The 19,421-nt window shown below is 39.5% G+C and overlaps 1 protein-coding gene across 1 annotated transcript in view; it reads left to right on the forward strand.

The window, feature by feature from the left end:
* afg1lb (AFG1 like ATPase b) overlaps nucleotides 1–18,058 on the forward strand; it is a 25,556-nt gene extending 7,498 nt beyond the window's left edge. Inside the window, exons 6-13 of the mRNA XM_035679129.1 lie at nucleotides 204–303; nucleotides 3,953–4,011; nucleotides 12,794–12,876; nucleotides 13,946–14,016; nucleotides 14,747–14,847; nucleotides 15,849–15,989; nucleotides 16,499–16,606; nucleotides 17,183–18,058. Coding sequence (XP_035535022.1) covers nucleotides 204–303; nucleotides 3,953–4,011; nucleotides 12,794–12,876; nucleotides 13,946–14,016; nucleotides 14,747–14,847; nucleotides 15,849–15,989; nucleotides 16,499–16,606; nucleotides 17,183–17,329 — 810 coding nt within the window. The 3' untranslated portion in view covers nucleotides 17,330–18,058. The remainder of the gene's footprint in view (nucleotides 1–203; nucleotides 304–3,952; nucleotides 4,012–12,793; nucleotides 12,877–13,945; nucleotides 14,017–14,746; nucleotides 14,848–15,848; nucleotides 15,990–16,498; nucleotides 16,607–17,182) is intronic.
* Nucleotides 18,059–19,421: the final 1,363 nt, after the last annotated feature.

The following is a 19,421-nucleotide window of genomic DNA, read 5'->3' on the forward strand; positions in this document are numbered from 1 at the left end:
TGTGTGCGTGTGTGGATGGAGTGTGAATGGCTGTGACCAGACACAAAGGATTGAATGAGCACACCTGAATGACACTAATCAACATGCAGTGTTGATGGTATGGTTTGACCTCAGACAAACACACGTGCGATGTGGCAAGAAAAAAAGGTAAATTATACAGTACATAAATGTGTCTCTCTTCTTCTCTGGTTCTGTTCTGTCAGGTGACCGACATTGCTGATGCCATGATACTGAAGCAGCTGTTCGAGACGCTGTTCAAGACCGGAGTGGTTGTGGTGGCCACCTCCAACAGACCCCCTGATGGTACGACGACCAGTGTCTGAACACATATGTATTGTACTTTTTGTGTGTTTTAAGCTGTTGCTCGTTAATGATTCATTATTGTTGTTACTATAGGAACAACACAATCTAATTTCTAATCTTAAACAGTTTACAACACAATTGAGTAAATAGGTAGGATGGTTTAGTACAACTTTGCAGCCATCAGTAACACTGTAGTAGCACTCTTTAACGTAAAGCAATGAGCCAAATAAATCCTCAAAAAACCATTAACTCTAACAGAAGTTACAGATCCATAGTATAGTCCTTTGCTCCACACAATAATTAAAGAACCAGTTTGTAGAATTTAGTGGCATCTAGCGGGGAAGTTTCAGCCTTTTGAATACAGCTCAGCCTTCCGAGTCTGCCGGAGAAACTAAAGTGAACATGAAACATGAAAGACTGTGTCTCGAGCCAGTGTTTGGTTTGTTTATTCTGGGCTACGGTAGACACATGGCCACCTCTCTGTAAGAGGACCCACCTATAAATTATATTATATTAAGGTAATTATACACCGATGAAAACATATCAATGAATATTATATTCCAGTTCTGCTGATAGATCCTTCTAAATGTTGCACACTGGACCTTTAACTCAACTGGCAATGACATCCTAAATAATAAGTGGTAAAAGTCAAGGAGCATCTTAGAAACATTAATACTAGCACAAAATAGTAGCAACAATAAATATTCAGTTCTACTGATATTGCAGGAACATAATGGTACATAATTTTAAATAGTTGCATTACAACATATATCTAAATTACTTACAAACAAATAGGGTAGTTTTCAACTGAAATGAATGCTTTCTAACACTGACTCTATCCTGTTGTTTACTTGTAGACTGACTACAGCTACAATTTAGCATCACAAGTAACCATTGTATTGCTTTTACCCATTTGTAATGTTGACAAATCTTTTATAAGAAAGAGGAAATGTAAGAAGACCTATTTCGCACCTGGAAGATATCTAATGCACCCACAGCCATATTCATATAATACTGAATGTGAAAAAAGTAAGTGCCTTGCATAAGAGAGCGGATTTGTCCATGCCAGAAAATTAAACCAACAAAATGTTAGTTATCACACAGTTTCCAGATGCTCCACTGAAGTAAAAATGATTTAACTTTTGAAAGCACATAATCCTTTTAACGTTTAACTTCTAACTGTTCATCAAAATTAAACACATCAGATAACTGTTCTCCAAAATGCCACATTATTTTCCCCAAATAAATGTGGACGTCTCACCTTCATCAGGGTGGTATCTGAAGTTGTTTCTTGATTTACATTACATCAGTTAAGTATGTGACTTATTAATCATATTAATTTGAGTGGTGTTTGGGGAATAGAGCAAGGTATGTAGGTGGGAGATGAGTTTCACAACATGTTTAGTTTTGATATATGTTTACTGAAGCTCACAGTGGTCTGCACTTTGCTGTGAGTGCATGGTCAAAATTACAAACTGTCAATAATTGTCAGCTTTTACCACTTGCAAGAATGCAAGGAGTAGCTTTTATTGCCAGCTCAGCTCAGTAGGACAGAGGAGGCAAAAGGCTGACAGTCAAATATTGTCAAACAATCCCAGAAGCTCTAAATGTCCACTTAATTTTCAGCAAGCTGTAGATCATTGGCCTGCAGGTAAAATGACAAATAATATCACAATGTTTTCTTCTCCTCCTCTTGAACCAGCAAATTTCTCAGTTACTTTACATATATCTACATTATTCACTTAATACTTTTATCCACAAGTGCTCGGCTCCAGCAGTAATACAACCTTTAAACGGGCTTTGATGTTGCATTTAGTGCCAGTGGAGTAAGGTTGGAGAAAGAATGAGCAAGGCGGTGATCAAGGTGGAGATAAATGCATGATGTGCTATCTGACGTCTTTCTTTCCCGGGAAAGATGTTGATGTCTCAAAGTCTCGAGTGGGTACGAAGTGGATGGCAGCAAGATGGCTCTCGTAGACAAAGACGCACATCTCTGATATTTACTAGCTATTAACAACAAAGCGCCAAACCATGCAAACTTGATAGAGAGCCTACTTGGTATTAATTACATGGTTAATGGAACACTGAAAGCCATAAGAGACAACTGGACATGAAAGGCATACATTTTCCATCTTTATTGATGTGGAGATGCTGCTATCAAAAAGCCCTAGATGTGTTTGGAGGGGGAGTTTAGAGATAGGTTTTTACTAGAAAGGCTAAAGTAGCGTTTTGTTGTCTTTATACACTGATGGAGTAATGAGATGAGGAGGTTTAGGTGGATTAATTGTGTCTTTTTGGAGTGGGACATCCTCGGTGTGAGCTTATTTTATTCCAGTTTGAGTAATAGGTTTCCTTCAGAGTGGCGTGGGTTACACCTATCTATACATAGCAATCAACAGTATATCATGGAAAGCACAATTTTCAAATCAGACATGATACCCTTTGCTGTCTTAGGAAGAAGTTTGACGTTTTCGGTAATACGCTTATTTGCCTTCTTGTTGAGAGTTAGGTGAGCAGATTGATGCCACTCTCATATCTGTACACTAAATATAAAGGTACCATTATCAGCCAGTTAGCTTGGCTTAGCACCAAGACTGGAAATGGGGAGATTGCTAGCCTGGTTTTTCCAAGGGTAGCAAATCCTCCCTATGAATGCTTCTAAAATTCACTCATCAACATATATCCTGTTTTTGTCAATCTGTACAAGAACTGAAGTGTATAAATGACACAATTCGGTTTTACGGGACATTATATTGCAGACTATTTCCAGAAATTCTCCCTAACAACAAATAGTCCCTAAATCAACCTGCGTAAAACTGCAACACGTCGTTTTTATACTTCAGCTTATGTACAAATGAAACACACAAGATATAACATGTTAATTTGTTAACTTCGGAGGTGCTGGGTGGCTTTATAACTTTTGGACAGGGCCAGACTAATTATTTCAACGTCCAGTCTTTGTGCCAAGCTAAGCTAACTGCCTTCTGTCTCCAGCTTCATATGTGTTGTACTGACATCCGAGTGATGTTGATTTCCTGAAAAAACTCCCGTCAAGAAAGCGAAGAGAGCATGTTGCAAAATATTGAACTATTCCTTTAACCTTGGCAATAGTCATGTCCTATACACGGTGCAGTCTATTACAGTATAGGAGTTATGAAGCGAGTATTATTTGTGTGTCAGGTCCTACTGTAGTAGTAGCTTAGGCCCAAACATCAACAACAACCACTTGTTTGCAGCTGGAGAGAGCTTAAGCCTCTATGTGTGTTTGTGCGTGTGTGTCTTTGTCCATGTTTGTGTGTGTCCCTATCTGTTTTATCTGTCTATCAGGGATGCTACTTCAGATGTAATTTGTTCCAGCCGAGCTAATTGAAACCTCTATTCAGCGAGCTGCTGTGGACATTGTCCGCGCTGAAAAGGCGACAGTCCTTTCTCCCGCCACCATTGTTTGGGAATGTAATGAATTTTATGTTGCTGCCGCTGCCGGTAGAGAAATCCATTTTTCTCTCCTGGTCCCAGTCCTTTTGTCGTGCCTCCCCACCCATCCTTCAGTTCATCAATAGCCACTTTATCTGCCAATCTGCGGCGGGGGAATGACATTATTAGGAGGCTAAACAGCAGCTCTAATACAGGCCCTCCCCTCCTCTTTCAGATCTGTACAAAAACGGACTTCAGAGGGACACCTTCCTACCTTTCATCGACGTGCTGAAGGTAGAGACAAAGTCATCCCTCTCTCTTGTCTTGTTAATTTATTCATTTGTTTATCACACACACATCATAACGCACATGCACACACTCGCATGTCCGCCTCTGTCCCTGTGTCTGTCTTTTTTGCAAGTTGCTCTTTAGTGGTTTGATGTTTTCTGCTTCCTGGATGCCTCGCACAGTGTCACAAAGCTGTCTTTGATCATACCAGGGCACGGTGAAAGACTCAGAGAGAGCGAGAGAAAGGTAGGGAGAGATGGAAAGAGTGTTGGTGAGTACAGGTAATGTGAATGAGAGATGGGCGGACAAGCTGAGAGACTGACCCAGACTGCTTGCATTTCAAAAGTAAGGGGGGTGGGCGAGTGGTGGAGGAGAGGAGAGGAGAGGAGAGGAGCGATGTGGTGGTTAGCATTTCCAGCGAAAAATCTACTTTGCAATTTAAGCAGGTAGCACCATTATCCTGCCTGCATCTCAGATGATCATTGATGTGTTTGGAGTGATCATGATCATAAATAATTGCATAATAATTTGTTGTCATGCATTTTGCAACAGAGGAGGGCAGCATTCTTGCACTTTTTATTGGTATTTAGTCCAAATAGTAAAGCCAAGCGATATCCAACTGCAGCATATTAGGCCACAAATGCACTGCTAATTCCTCACTTTTCATAAGCAATAATGACAGACACTCAGTAGAGGCCACACTGTCAATAGTAGAGGCAAACAACAACTAACAGAAACTGGTTTAATTTTACACACAGGACCACTCATTCTGTCTATATCTTAAACATATGAACTCAGACACAGTCGTGATTAGGTGGATGTGAAGTACAATAACCAATAGGTTGTACGTTTTACATACTGTGACTATACACAGCTGCTTATAATGCATAACTGTTGATGCAATAATTACGGTAAATTCTGACCTGGCATTGTTTGGTTAACGGGGCAAAGTATAATTTCCTTGGCTTCACAACTTCTGAGAGTGATTCCCAAATGTTTTCGACTAAGCACCATTACCAGGATGATTAAGTTACCTTAATGACAAAATACACTGAATATTTGAATATATACAGATACACAAATTCAGTTGTGTCATTTGGCAAGTTTGAGCTATTTTTGTGCAGTCTTTCCTCCAAAGTATGCAGAATTGTTTTTTCTTTTTTTTTTTGATAGATGTTTCTACAGACATACAAACATACACATGTTAAAATCACAGTGCTGCTTGAATTTTATGATTTAGTATATTTTGATATATTGGTCTTTTGAATTAAAAAAAAAACTTACTAACAATATATTGATACTTGAATGTGCAAAGGTGAATTTAAAAATATATTACATAATGCAGGAAAAAGCTATTTATCATTTTTACACAGATTGTCCAATGTAAAATATAAATTGACTTAAACATTGCATCACACCTGAGCAGATTTAAGTACGTCTGTTAAGAATTATATGTTTCAGCTACATATTGTTCTCATAGGCTAACCCTTTGCAAACCAAATTTAGGACTCTTAGCAAAACATCAGCTTCCACTCTATAACATGAGTTGATAGTTTAATCTGATTGGCCTCAAAACTCCTCTACATATGATAATTAGTATGTTGTTGCAAGATAATCATGATCCCATTACATGTTACATCACAAACCTCAGTGCGAATACTGTTGTATACTAAATAAGTAGTTTGCAACTCATGTGCTTTCACAAGGGCAGCATGGTTGATCTGCAGCGCCTAGGGTCATCACCGCTCCACTGTATCTTCACACGCACACACACAGAGTGTGCCTCTGACACACACAAATGTAAGCGCACTACAACCGGGGAGGCCTTGGAGTCACCCTGCTCCCCACCCACTCTCCCAGCAGCACCCTTGCCCTCTCTAATCCACCCTCATCAAGGTCCTGAATGCCTGTTGTCCCTCTCTGCCCCGCACTACCTCTTCTCTTTCAGGGTCCCATGTTCCCCTTTGTGAGGCCATCTGGTTTTCAGGGTCGGGGTTTTTTTTTTTTTAGGGGTGCAAGGCATTCTCTATAGCAGCCTGTTCTGTAAAGTTAAAGCGTGTTTTAGCGGGGTCACGCTGCTAACTAGCTGACCCTTAATAGATTGAATTAATGCTTGCAGCGACCACTGGTGCGGGTCCTCCTCCCTGATGCTATTCGCTCTAGTATATGCACGACTGAGTGTGTTTCTATAGCGAGCGAGGGAGTGAATGCGGGTGTTAAAAAGTAAAAAAATAGCCCCTGACCTCTCCTCCCTATCACCTGAGCTGGAGTGGTAGAGGTTAATCCACCGCCTCTGTCCGCCTGGGTTGACGTCTTTATTTAACTATTGACTTCTGATTAGTTTGGACCCCCTTTTTCCTCAGCGCCCCACCCCCTCCCCTCCCCAAATCATCCAGCTTCCTAATCTTAAAAATAAGAAATCATTAGATCAAGTACAAACTTTTAAGTAGATAGACTTGCCAGATGTGGAAAGCATACAACTCCCCAGAACTTAAAAGTCCCTGACTGCTTTTCACATTTTAGTTTGTTTACTAGTTTTTTTTTTTTTCATTTGCAATTTCTTTTCCTTTTTAGCATCTCTGTAGACTCCATTGGGGAATCTATTCAGTTGTTTAGGCTTTTTTTTCCCCTTTGTAGCCATGGCAAAGCTCAGAGTTCTGTAAAATACAGGGTTTAAGGGCTTTTTTAATGGACACTGCCACTATTGTAACTAAGACACTCTTTACTAAGACACTCTTTCTCTCTCACAAACTGTCCTCCCTCTCCACTCATCTTTTCATCACCCATCCTCTCTCTACCCCTATATCCCTGCTCTTTATTCTATTACTATCCTGTTCTGCTCGCTGGCTTTACTCACCCAAGGTCAGGTCCCTGTATTTTAGTAGCAGAATAGTGACTTTATTTTCCCTCCGCTTGTTCGATTGCAGTTGTGCACAATGCTGCCGAAGGGAGGGGGACATGACAACAACCCTGAGGCAACTTTGAGTATCCATGGGTTTCCTGCTGTTTTTAACCCTTCTTTTGATCCACTCTCCTTCTCTTTTTTGTGTCATTGTTAATAATTTGCTGCGTGCTGTGCAGTTGGTAATGAGAGAAAAAAAATATATAAATAAAAACAGGATGATAGAGAAAGAAAAACTGAGGAATGAGAGAGATGTGGTCCTCCAGTGAAGACCTTGGTGAGAAGGACTGCCTGTGAAGAGCTGGCAGCCTGCCTGTTCAAATCAAATACATGTTGATGTTTGATGACTGTCATTGTCTTCCAGAGCATTAAATGGCAGGGCAGTCTATTCCTCGAGGGCGTACCTTACTTCTTCATATCAGTGTCTCGCTTCTACAAAACTGAACAATTAATAAAGGACAAATCGATTGTGCTCCTTTTGAAAATGAAAAATGAATCCTGGCTCTGTATTTATCGTCTAACTTTTTAATTGATGTAGTCACCTTGGCTTGTTGTTTTCTGCTGCCTAACTGATGTTTTCCAGTGTTTTATTATAGTTGTGTGCATGTGTCAGATGTGTTTGATCAAGCATACATGCATGCGCACAGGTGCTTTATACTGAGCTGTATGTATTCATTTGTAAAGCAGGCCACCTGCAATCTGAAGGCAATGCTTAATTCAGAAACAAACTTCACTAACATGTACATTTAAAGCTCCTTTTTACGCTTGTTAATCTGTCTGCTTCTGATACACTCATGATCAACCTACTCGCCTCTTGATGCTCTGCCCTGTTGTCACATTTGTAACATATGAAGCTGAAAAGAGGTTGGTTTTAAATGTTATGAAATATATATTTTTTCCTAATATCTTCTTTTATTGGCGATATTGGGAGTTACTAACTTGTTTACCTGAGAAAAAATAGTTTTTTATCTCTCAGTAATACATTGTTGATGCTTTAAGTGTTCACATAACGCATTGAGACTAACTTACCAGAATAAATTACATTGTATTACATGTAAAGTAGCAGACTAAAATTAAAACAAAAATCGAATTTATAGTGTAGATAATGAGGCTGGTGAAAAATATAATTTTTATTTTGTAAATTCTTGGAAATAACGAGAGCATGCAGCACGCATTGACAAGACAACAGCAGCAGAAAATAAGCTGAGAGATCATCACTAACGAGCTAATGAGCCCAGAACGTGATTTAATCAGAGACTGGTTCCTTTTTTTTGTTTTGGTATTGATCCTTTTGACACTAGGATTGATACTCAAAGCAAGTTATCGTTAAGCCCATCCCTGCAAATAAAGTAGCTAATAATAGCTTCCTCATATTTGGGTTTAGAACCCACTGACTCCACTGACTTTATAAGTCTCTGCGAGCACTACTAATGTTTAAAAAAGGTGTGTAAAGACTTTTGTGGCTCCAAGAGGGAGCTTGCATGAAGTCTGCTAAATTTCCTCAAGTGATGTCATTTAAGTCAGCTGAGGTTAAAATTTGAATTGAATTTTGAAATTTCTGCGGCTGTGAAGTTAGTAAGAAGTGAGCCTACCAAACCTCTGTAGCCCGCTTTATTTCTTACGTCTGTGTTGCTACCAACATGTGGAGCCTCTGTTGGCCAGGTGCAGGTAGCACAGACTCAACCGAGTTGTGGAGCGGTTCGGTTTTTGGGCCTCAACAGAGCTCGAGAGGGGTTGAGGGTGGGGGGTCCAGTGGGGTCCTGGATCACGAAAGGTGGGGCCTCCAACTCAAAAGATGTTTCCCCAAGAGGAGCAGCCGAGGCAGGGGGAGGTTGTGAGAACGACCTCTCAGAACAAACCATCGCTGGCCCAAGGCGGTCACACTTTAAGGGAATAGATCATTAGGTGTAATTAGGGTGTTCACATTGTCATGTACCCCCCCGGTTGCCCAAGAATGAATAAAATCACCAGATACACCCCCCACTCACACTCACACACACACACAGCAGCTCCCCAGTTAGTGAAAACACTTTGATGTCAGAAGAGTCGTCCAGAACTTGCCAGCATAAAGGCAGTGTTTTAAGCTTTCTCTCTTTTCTCCCCCGTCTCTCTCTCTCAACCCCTCTATCCCTACCTCCCTCTTTTCTTCTCTCCCTCCACACAAGGCTGTAAGACACACATGGTTGAATGAACGACAACCTTTCCCCTCCTCCCCTCTCCCTCTCTCTCTCCCCCTCTCTCCCCCTTCGTCTCTTTTTCAGCCTTCCCACCCCGCATTTCTTTGAGGCCTGGTCAATTCTCTGGGCCAAACAAAAAAAGCATCAAATGTTTTCTGCTGCTGGGTAATGAGGGAGTGGACCTCATCAGGGCCCAATAGTCAGCTATCCTTGGCTTTTGTTGCAGCTCAATGGCACCGCGCTCTTTGAAAAACTCAAAAGCAACTTTTTGAGGAGTAAAGGATAGAGAAAGATATGGCATAGAGGGAGCGGGTGCAGAGGGGAGCAGAGGCAGCCACTAAAAAAAAAAAAAAAAGCCACTCTGTTTTTATGCTAAACGGCTGTCCAGAGAAAGCAGTGGACAGCTTGGACAATGACATGATTGGAGCTACATGTGTTTGGATGACTTTCTTCTAAAGAGACTCTGATTCTCATGTCTGTCATCTCTCTCTCTTCTGTCTCTTCCTCCCCTCTTGTGTCTGAGCTTGTGAATGCATCCGTGCAAGTAGTGAAACTCTTAATTTGCGGTGGCATTGCTCCCATGCTGCTTTTCTGTGAGTCAGCCACACATAGGACTAGTTTTTACTTCACCAGTACAAAAAGCTAATATTGTAGCATGACTCATGATGATAATAAACCAGGGCTGCAACAACTGATTATTTTCCGTCATCAATTTAATCTGTCAATTATCTTTTTGATTAAGAGTTAAGTCTTTAAAATGTCAGACAATAATGAAAAATGATGCTCACAATTTCCCAGAACGGCATCTTCAGACGTCTTGTTTTGTCAAACTAACCATTGAAAAACCAAATATATTTGATTTACAATCATAAAACAGAGCAAAGCAGCAAATCCTCACATTTGAGAAGCTGAAACCAGTGAATCAGCCAGTTTCCACCACACTTCACTTCCATTAGCCCAGGACTCATTTTATGGTTTTGCATTTTTACTTCATAAATGACAATTAGTCAATTAATAAAGTTGTTGCCAATCAATGTTTTGTTAATCAACTCATCAATGAATTTTCTAATCATTTCAGATTAAGACACTCAGATTGTTTAGTTCAATTTTTATTATTCTTTTGACCCATTAATGAGTTAGAAAAATCACAATCAAAAATAAACACAAAGGAATGACAGACATGCAATCACATATTGAAGATATAACAAATTTGAGCATTGTAACATAAAAAAAATACAATATGCAAAGTAATTTCTGCCTTACTATAATCCCAGTATTTGGGTTTTAATCTGCAGCAAGACCCCTCAGTGTACTTAATGAAGAATACCCCAGACATTTTGTCCATTAAGTACAGTCATTTAGTTTTAGTGTATATAGTCTTTTAGTTATTGTAGGATGAACAGAGTGACACAGTCACATATCTTCATTATTTATTCATCTGTTCCTATATTTCTTGATTAATTGATGAATTTATCAACCTATAAAATGTCTGAGGATGCAAAAGAAGAGCCCAGTATGATGCCTTTTGAATTCCTTGTTTTTTCCAACAAACTGTGCAAAACCTAAAGATTTGATCAATTTGCGAGGATATAAAACAAAGAAACGCAGCAAATGTTCACATTTGAGAAGCCAGACGAAGCAAATGTTTGTCATTTTTGCTCAAAAACAACTAATCTATAATCAAAATGGTTGATTAAGTGGTTAATAAAGTACAAAAATCACTTCAACAGTACACCTGACAAAAACAGTGCAATAGTGCAGCACGATATATAGAATAAGCTAAATGGACAGTCGGGGATGAAAGTGTAAGTTGCAAAGTAACTGACTAGGATTGGAGTGAGAAAAGCATGGTGGTGGAGGAGGAGTGGGGGGGGGGCAAGACCACAATGTGTAGGCGGATGAAATCTTGGAGGAGTGAGAACTTGACAATCCTCTCAAGATGGATAATCAAGTAATGACCCGCAAGGCCTCAGCCTCATCTGATTATAAATAACCAATGGAATCATCATCACTGATTGTGTTTCCATTCCTCCTTTTTTCCCCTCTCTTATTTGTACCTCGCTTCTCCGTCAAGAAACGCATCAGCCCTCTTTACCGTAGGTTCATAAAGGGAGGGAGTAGAAGATGGCAGGAGAGAAAAGACAAACTGAGATTCTAATGATGTGGCGGCGATAGTGACAAGTTTTTTTCTTCTTTTTTTTTCCCATTTTGGAGGGACTATTTACCCGTTGGTGGGGTCACAGTAGGTTGATGAAATGACACCTCCCTTTTGTGCGTGGGGGAGGGCGAGTTTGTCAGGTTGTTATTAAGCCTGATTCAGCCAATTGGCTCAGAGTGGGAACCCCGTTTGTGTGAGCGGACATGGAGATAAAAAGTTGACAGCGGAGAAGAATAGAGTATTTCCGTCCCCTTGCTTTGTGATGATTACTAATTATCCTGCAGCTTAAGGAGGCCAGTGGCAGAAATTCACTGATTTCATAATTTACTGGAGCTGTCGTCGAATACTCAGTCAGCCGGCGATGGCTTGGATGGGATGATATGCAATTCCTTTCTTTTCTTTGATAGAATGGTGGAGATGATGATTATAGTTTGTGCTGTACTCCCTGACATGAATCCTGTTGACGTTTTACACTATCTGGAAAAGTTTGAACTCTGCATCACAAGTTCACCCCTGCTTTAACACAATTGAATAGCTGGCGGAACAAAAGATCAGCTCAATAAACCATGAAGACGTGACCACAAAATCCCAGCGCTGTCAGAGGAGAGTAAGATGTCTCCTGCCTTCTGTGTCGCCCTGTCGTTGAATTTGTTCCCTCATATACTGTATATTATACTGAGAGGGAATCAGTGACACAAAGCTCTTATTGTCTACTTTTCACATAGAAGCTGTTTTTATAATGTTGGCACATACTATAGCATTGTATGATTAGAATCCAAAATAATGTATAATGTAGTAACACAAGAATTGAAGTACAAACACAGATTCCTTGGCACAAACTCAGTTATCTCAAAGACTTCCACAAGACAATCAATCTAATCCGAAAAGATAGCATCTGATCTGACCTTCCTAAGGTTTATTCATTTATATGTGGCACCTTTTCAGTATTTCCCTTCCATATTTATTTATTTATTTATTTTTATACTAGAATCTGATATAAAGGACAGGTGTGGTGACATTCTTTATTTTTCTCATTGGATGCTCATGCTATATGTCTATACAGTGGAACTACATGTTTTTACATAGAAAACCTGGTGGCTGACAGCAACAGCAAAACCAGAAACCCTAATCTAAGCTTCTGCTCCTAAATGTGAAAATCCTTTAGAAATCCAGATGCAGGTTTAAACAACCTGTAGGTTTAGCTCTAAGGCTAAATGAAAAGCCTGACAGATTTGCGCAGATTGTGTTCCAGCTTTTGGGGATAATTGATTACAAATTTGGTGCCATCCTTTATATGAAATAACAGTGATTACATAAAAAACAACCAAAACAGTGAGTTGATCCTATTTGTCTATTTAACCAAAGCCTGACTATGTGTATACTGAAACTTATATAATTTATATTTAAGTTCTAATTTGTATATTATTTAGAAAGTACTTGCTTTTCCTTTCTAGCATTGCTTTTAAACGTAAACCTGCCTACTTTTTTATTATTTTATTTTGACCAACTTTTAATTTGTTCCTCTGTATCTTTGTGTTTGTGTGTGTGCAGGAGTACTGCCACACCATCTGCTTGGACTCTGGAATTGACTACAGGAGGCTGGACAAGGCTGCAGCAGGGAAGCTCTACTACCTGTAAGTCACACACTAATATTGGTCCCATTTGCTCCTCTGTTTACTGTCTACCTCAGCTTAGGAACAGGGGTCTCAAACTCAAATTGTCTTGGGGCCGCTTGCTGTCATCTCATATGAGGGCCGCTTCAACATTCATGTACTAGACAGAGCAATATTCTGACTTAACTATTTATACTTAACAAAAAAACAGCAAGGAACAGTTTCTAAACATTTTTATATCATCTTTGTTGTCTAAAACCTTTTGCACACATTTGCAGTAACCTTGGCAATTATTTTTCAACAAGCAAAATACATTTTGTATAGTAGAATTGTGTTTTTATTTTGGTTGTAAGCGAAGGGGTACTTTACGTTCATATGAAAAATAAATAAAAAGTCTAAAAGATTAGTAGCTGTGCAGAAGTCTAGTAAAGAATTGAGATTAACTGCAACATACTCACAAGCATTTGCACACAAACACAGGAAATGTTTGTGCATATCATCGAGTTAGATTTTTTTTTTAGGGATAGAAAGAGAAGGCAAACAGATAGATAAATGAGGAGAAGCAGACTTGGAGATTTATAAAGACCAACATAACCTTGAGAGATCCGTGAAAAGACTGAAAAAGGAATCAATAGAATATGAGAAAATGGCAGAGCTTTAAAAGCTAGTTTTCTATTTTCCTCATTACATATACGCTGTTAGGAACACACACGTAGACAAACAAGGTATGAATGACACTGCTGTTGCTCATCGCTGTATTGGAGCTTTCAAGTGCTTTCGTCTTTTCACTGTATGTAAATAGAGCACATCACACCCTTTTACCTGGAGTTAAAACACAAGCACACATACGGACACAAATACACACGCTCATTTTGACGTGCATTCACAGGCTAATGCTTGTGTTTACAGCCTAACATCCTGTCTTTTACTGATGGAGTGAAAAGCTAAGTACCCCCCCTCCTATGCTCTCCTTGCTACCACCGTTTGATGTGGCCACTTCACTATTATTAATTTCATATCCTATTTTTTTCTTCTCTGTTTCATTGCCTGTGCGTGTGTGAATCTGTGTGTCTGTGTGTGTGTTGCTCAGCACAGGGGAGCCTGGTGCAGAGGCCTTCTTGGATGCGCTGTTTGAGGAGCTGGCATTAAGACAAAAGAGTGGTAAGGAAATTAAAGGAACTCACCAACTTTTGGGGAGATTTGTCCACCAGTCAGCTTGCTCCATTAAACAGATATCAACATTATACATTCTGTATGTCACCAGTAAATTATTTAATCTGATGCAGCGTGGTAACACTTTTAGCGATAGTAGACAAATAGCATAATCCAAGTAACAAAGAGTGAGCTGACACAGCATTATTGTTGTCCAGGGTCTGGTTTACATCCAAAAACTGCATACTTTACCATGTTTTCTATCAATACTTTCACTATTTGGTGGTGCAAAATCTCGCTCTCTCTACTGACAAGTACGCTCTGGTTTCAGGTTTCGGGTTTCTTTACTGGTGGCCTTTGCTAGACAGCAATTGGCTTTCAAATTTGTACCAAATCAAACTTGCCTGGGGTACTTTTGAATCTCAGATTTTAGGGAAGTGTACAGACATCTCCCCCTTCACTAGAGGAATGTGAAAACACCTCTCTAGTGACAAACTTTCCACAGATTTAAGTCAGTAAAGTCAAGATCTGACATTTTCGGGAACAGAAGAAAAGCAAATTTTTAGTGGAGGGGGTCCAGGTTGACTCTAGTTTAGAAGCTGGCTGTATTTAAGTTGGCTAACTTTCATTCCTTCATAGATTTGTTTTTTATGTTTTTTATGTAATGTAACTGTAAATGTGATGATAAAAACTGTACGATATGAAGATCAGTTAAATTGTTGGGTGTGTGTTTCCATAGTTACAGGTCCTCGGTTGCTCACAGTGCTGGGCAGAGACGTGACGCTGGAAAAGACCTGTGGCTCCATCGCTGACTGTACTTTTGATGAGCTCTGTGGCAGAGTGAGTGTTTTCATCCTGGTTTGTTTTTTCTTAAAATAGTACACCTAAAACTCAATTTGCTTCATTGCCAGCATTCTGTAATCAAAAAAACAACCGTTTAAAGAGTTTCACAATAACACATAGTCTTAATGATACTCATTGCTGTAGATAATCACCATCTTTAGTTATAAAGAAAAACTAGAAAAAGATGGTTTAGAAAAATAACACTCACCTTAGCTGTTTCTTCCAAAGTTATATTTAAAATACAGGAGGAGGTGAGAGTTTCTCCCTTTTTACTGTGTTTTTACAGGGTAGAGGGCAACATGAGGATTGATAAACAACAGATATCCCAGTTACATTGCCAGGTAGTGTGCATTGTAGACCACCTGAGCACTGGCACGCTCCCAATCTCTTTCTGACTCACACACAGACATACAGTGCACTCTCACACAACATCCACTCACCACTAATCAAAACTGCTGCTCAAATTCAAAGCACTTCTTTTTATTGCCTTTGCATTCTGTTTCTTCCCTGCTCTGTGTACTTATTGTCTAAGCCTTTGCTCTCAAACTGAATCACCTTCCCTCCATCTCAGTCCTATTCTCTGCTCAATGTCAAAAAGCAAGTCTATTGACAATTTTGTGAATAGTTGAGCCGCAAATAAAGCAGTATGGTAGCGTATTCTGCAGTGTGTATGTGTGTGTAAAATCTGATGGACAGAGGTGAGCTTTTGCAAGCATCTGGGCTTCAAGGATTCTTCTTCCCGCTGACATATGTTGGCAAGTCCACATTGATTTTGAGAGCAATCATCCTGAATGGCAAAGAACCAAGGACTGGAACTGAAATGACATCAGTCTGAGCCAAACATACAGACTGCAACATTCATTGTGCACATTGGGGCTGTGTGTGTTTATGAGATCACTGTGCACATGTGCTGCACTGAACCTCTGATGTGCTGCTGTAGATTGGAAGTTTAAGTGTGACTTTGTACCAGCATGTAAACCTGCTGAATTGTTTTCCAGCCCCTGGGTGCCAGTGATTACCTGGAAATGGCACAGCTCTTTGACACCGTGTTCATTCGCCATGTTCCCATGCTGACGCTGACTCTGAAGGACCAGGCCAGGCGCTTCACTACCCTCATAGACAACTTCTACGACAAAAAGGTATCTATTTGACAATAAAGGAATAAAATGCCCAAAAAAATAAAAAGCAAAGCATTTGGTGACAGAAGGGACTATTGGTTTACCACTGGAATTGAAATAGTATATACACTATTCGCTACTGCAAAAAATAATATTACTGTAGTATCACTGCATTGCACTGCATTCAGTAGTCCTAATTTGAGTGCCAACCTCATGTCAGCGCACTTCCTATGAACTGTAATTTTATCAATCAATTTTTTATTGCATCGTAGAGGAAATTTGATTCTGTAAAAAAAATAAAAGTCAATATGCATTTAGATCCTCTCATCTCAGGGATGCAATAAAACACATCAAATTGACCCGAAATACAAGTACTATTGTTTTAAGGAGGGAATGAATGAACGGTTAACCGCTGTTATTTAATATTGATCACAGGAAACGGACACTTAATCATTAATAATATGCAAGTAACCTCCATAAATAAACAGGACATTCCTCCTGTGTCTGATCCCTCTGTTTTTTCCTCCCAGGTGAGAGTGGTGCTCTTGGCGGCAGCTCCTTTAGATCGGCTGTTTGTCCACAGTGGAGGGGAAGATGAGAGGGACCGACAACTACTGGATGACCTAGGCCTCAGCGGGGTAAAAAAAATCTGCTCCAACAGAATATGACAATTGAAACAGCATCAAAACATCATCATCATCATCCTGTCAGCAATGAATAGATGCTGTGTGTTCCCCAAATCCGATTGTTTAGTAGTTTGTGGATTCAAACTTATTAAAGGGCCTTTACAGTATTATGATAACATTGACACAGGTCTGCAGGTGGTGAGTAAAGAATTTTATTGTTAGGTATTCATATTTTTTACTTTAAGCCTACTAATTGGAATAAACCAACAAAAATTCTAATGCACAGTTCATGTTGTATCATATGTCAATATGGCATTTATTTATTTGGTTAACTGCTGAACATTTTCATCCAAAAAACTGTTCCCTTCACATATTTTCTTTAAACTGCATATTTTGAAGTTTTATTTTATTAAATTTTTTTCAATTTTACTTTTTCAGGACCATCTTTTTCAGAAATACCTTTCTCACACTGACATAGTTAAGACACACTTCGATCCTGCAGGTCAACCTTCTGGTCTTAATCCTGTTTGTCTAACCCAAATGTGTTTAAATCCAGCTGCTAACCCTGCTGTTGTGTCCTCTCTTCAGAAGGCAGCAGAGCAACTGACTCTGTTCACAGCTGAGGAGGAGATCTTTGCCTTCCAGAGGACCATTTCCAGACTGATGGAGATGCAAACGGAGTCATACTGGATGGAGGGGGGCCGCAGTCACAGCAAGAAACACATGAACACTTAACATCCACTGCCTGATAAGCATATACCTCCAGACAACACTGTACCTCAGTATATCCGAGTAAGATCTGATATCCACAGTAAATATATAACTATACAAAACTACATATCTGTTTTGGGTTTTTTTCAGCATGTGTGTTTTACTGTCTGATCCTCCTCTGTGAGGTGTGCTCTCTCCCCCTTGTGGACTATTTTTTATTTAAAAAATATGGAAACCTCTCCAACATGAGAGAACCACAAGGCAAACAGGTGCTCACTTCTCAGAGAGAAAGAGGACCAAGTGTCACCCTGAGTAATTGTCTGCCGCCCTCTAGTGGGTGAATGTGAGAAGGGTCAAATATTCTCAAGCTGTTCTTGTTTTTATAAAACTATGTCAGTCTCAACTGTATAAAACAAAACCTGGTGTAAATTTAAAATATAATGCACAATATTAATTATGTGTGTTTGATGAGTGAAACTCGAATTCAGGGAATTGTTGAGGCATCTTTATGTTAAGCTCATTGGCTGTTACATCGGTATTGATGTATTCCAGGTTTGGATCCTTAATCAGGTAGAACTGATTTCATTTTGACTTCGACTTAACTGAAGAGGTTTGACTACAGTTCTAACACTGTAACACTTTGTTACTATCTGGGAAATTTGTCTTGCATAATTATAAGATAGACATACGCAACTGTAAGCTGTAAACTGCAGTAAAACACATCAGTATAATAAAATTGACAGTTTTTGCACATGTAATTTTGCATCTTCTACTTTTTTGACAATGTGCAGGCATTTCTTTTCTATGAGATGAGACAAAATAAACCCTAGAGCCATGCAAAAATATTTTATATTGCACAATTTGATGATGTTACATTGACATTGATAGTAGTTGTCTTATGACTGTCACTCCAAACTGAAGCTTGTAACATAAAAATTAAAAAAAATACATTTTGTCCTTCAAAATGATCTTTAAAGCTATAATATATTTTAGAGGATAATCACATTTCTCTTTTTTCATCTACATTGTAGTTTGGAACTTCTTCCTATATGCCTGTAGGTGGCAGCAGCGGGCAACCAATCTTACAGGGTTTGTTATTGCGTCCATGTAAGGATGAGGTCATCCTAGTGCACCACTCCAGCCTGGACCAGCCCGCCCTGACAGCTACAGTCAGAACAGTGAGCAGCACGTACAGTATCCAAACCGAGAGCGTTATATAAATACTGTGTTTGCACCAAGTGTCCAAGCAGCCAGTATGATGAAACAACAAATATATAATCTCATAAGATCCAAGTGACTGTGTGTGTGTGTGCACGCAGGTGTGTGGATGTGTGCACAGATGCATGCTGGTGACGTGTATCATTAAAAAGAGCTTGAGTCAGTAGCATGGCCCCAAGTCTATCCCACTATAACTCTCAATTAAAGAAAAATCAATCATGCCCTATGCTGAGGCCCTAATCCAATCAGAGCATTATGCTGTTTGGGGGAAACATCAGACACAAACAGAGATGGCCGCCATGCTTTGTGATTGTCTTAATTGGATGATTCACGCTGGCTTAGATGGGTGGTCATAGACTCCCATTACTCTCAGGACCACAGTTTTAATACACCATACTGACGGAGGGATGGCTTCACCTTTTGTATCTTTCTCAGCTGAAATAAGAACAAAAATTGATGAATCACAAGATGTGTTTAGATTTAGATTCATACGGTTGTAAGACTTTGAAGTGAGGAGGTCTGGATAAAATCAAGTTTTGAAGGAAAAGAGTTGACAATACCAATATGTTAAATACTGAATGGAGCTCCAATATTGTCCTGATACGAACAGGCTGCATTATGTTAGTTATGAAGTGCAGAGTTAAGTGTGTCCTATCTAAAGAAAAAGAGTGATAATACAAATGTGTCGGTGTTGTGTGTGTTTGCGTGTGTGCATGCATTAATGTGCCCCGGTGCAACACTAATATGGTCCTCAAATTGGCATCTAGGGTAAAGCTGGCTTATCCTGGTGCAGCATAAATTGGCCAGAGACACTGCATCAGGGTACTGAAGGGACACTTCTGACACTTATTTTGTTCCATGTGACATAGATCAACACATGTTTAATTAAGCTTGTTAG

This window comes from Morone saxatilis, unplaced genomic scaffold, assembly GCF_004916995.1.
Source record: "Morone saxatilis isolate NCDOM2014 unplaced genomic scaffold, NCSU_SB_2.0 Contig7, whole genome shotgun sequence".
Lineage (NCBI taxonomy): Eukaryota > Metazoa > Chordata > Actinopteri > Moronidae > Morone > Morone saxatilis.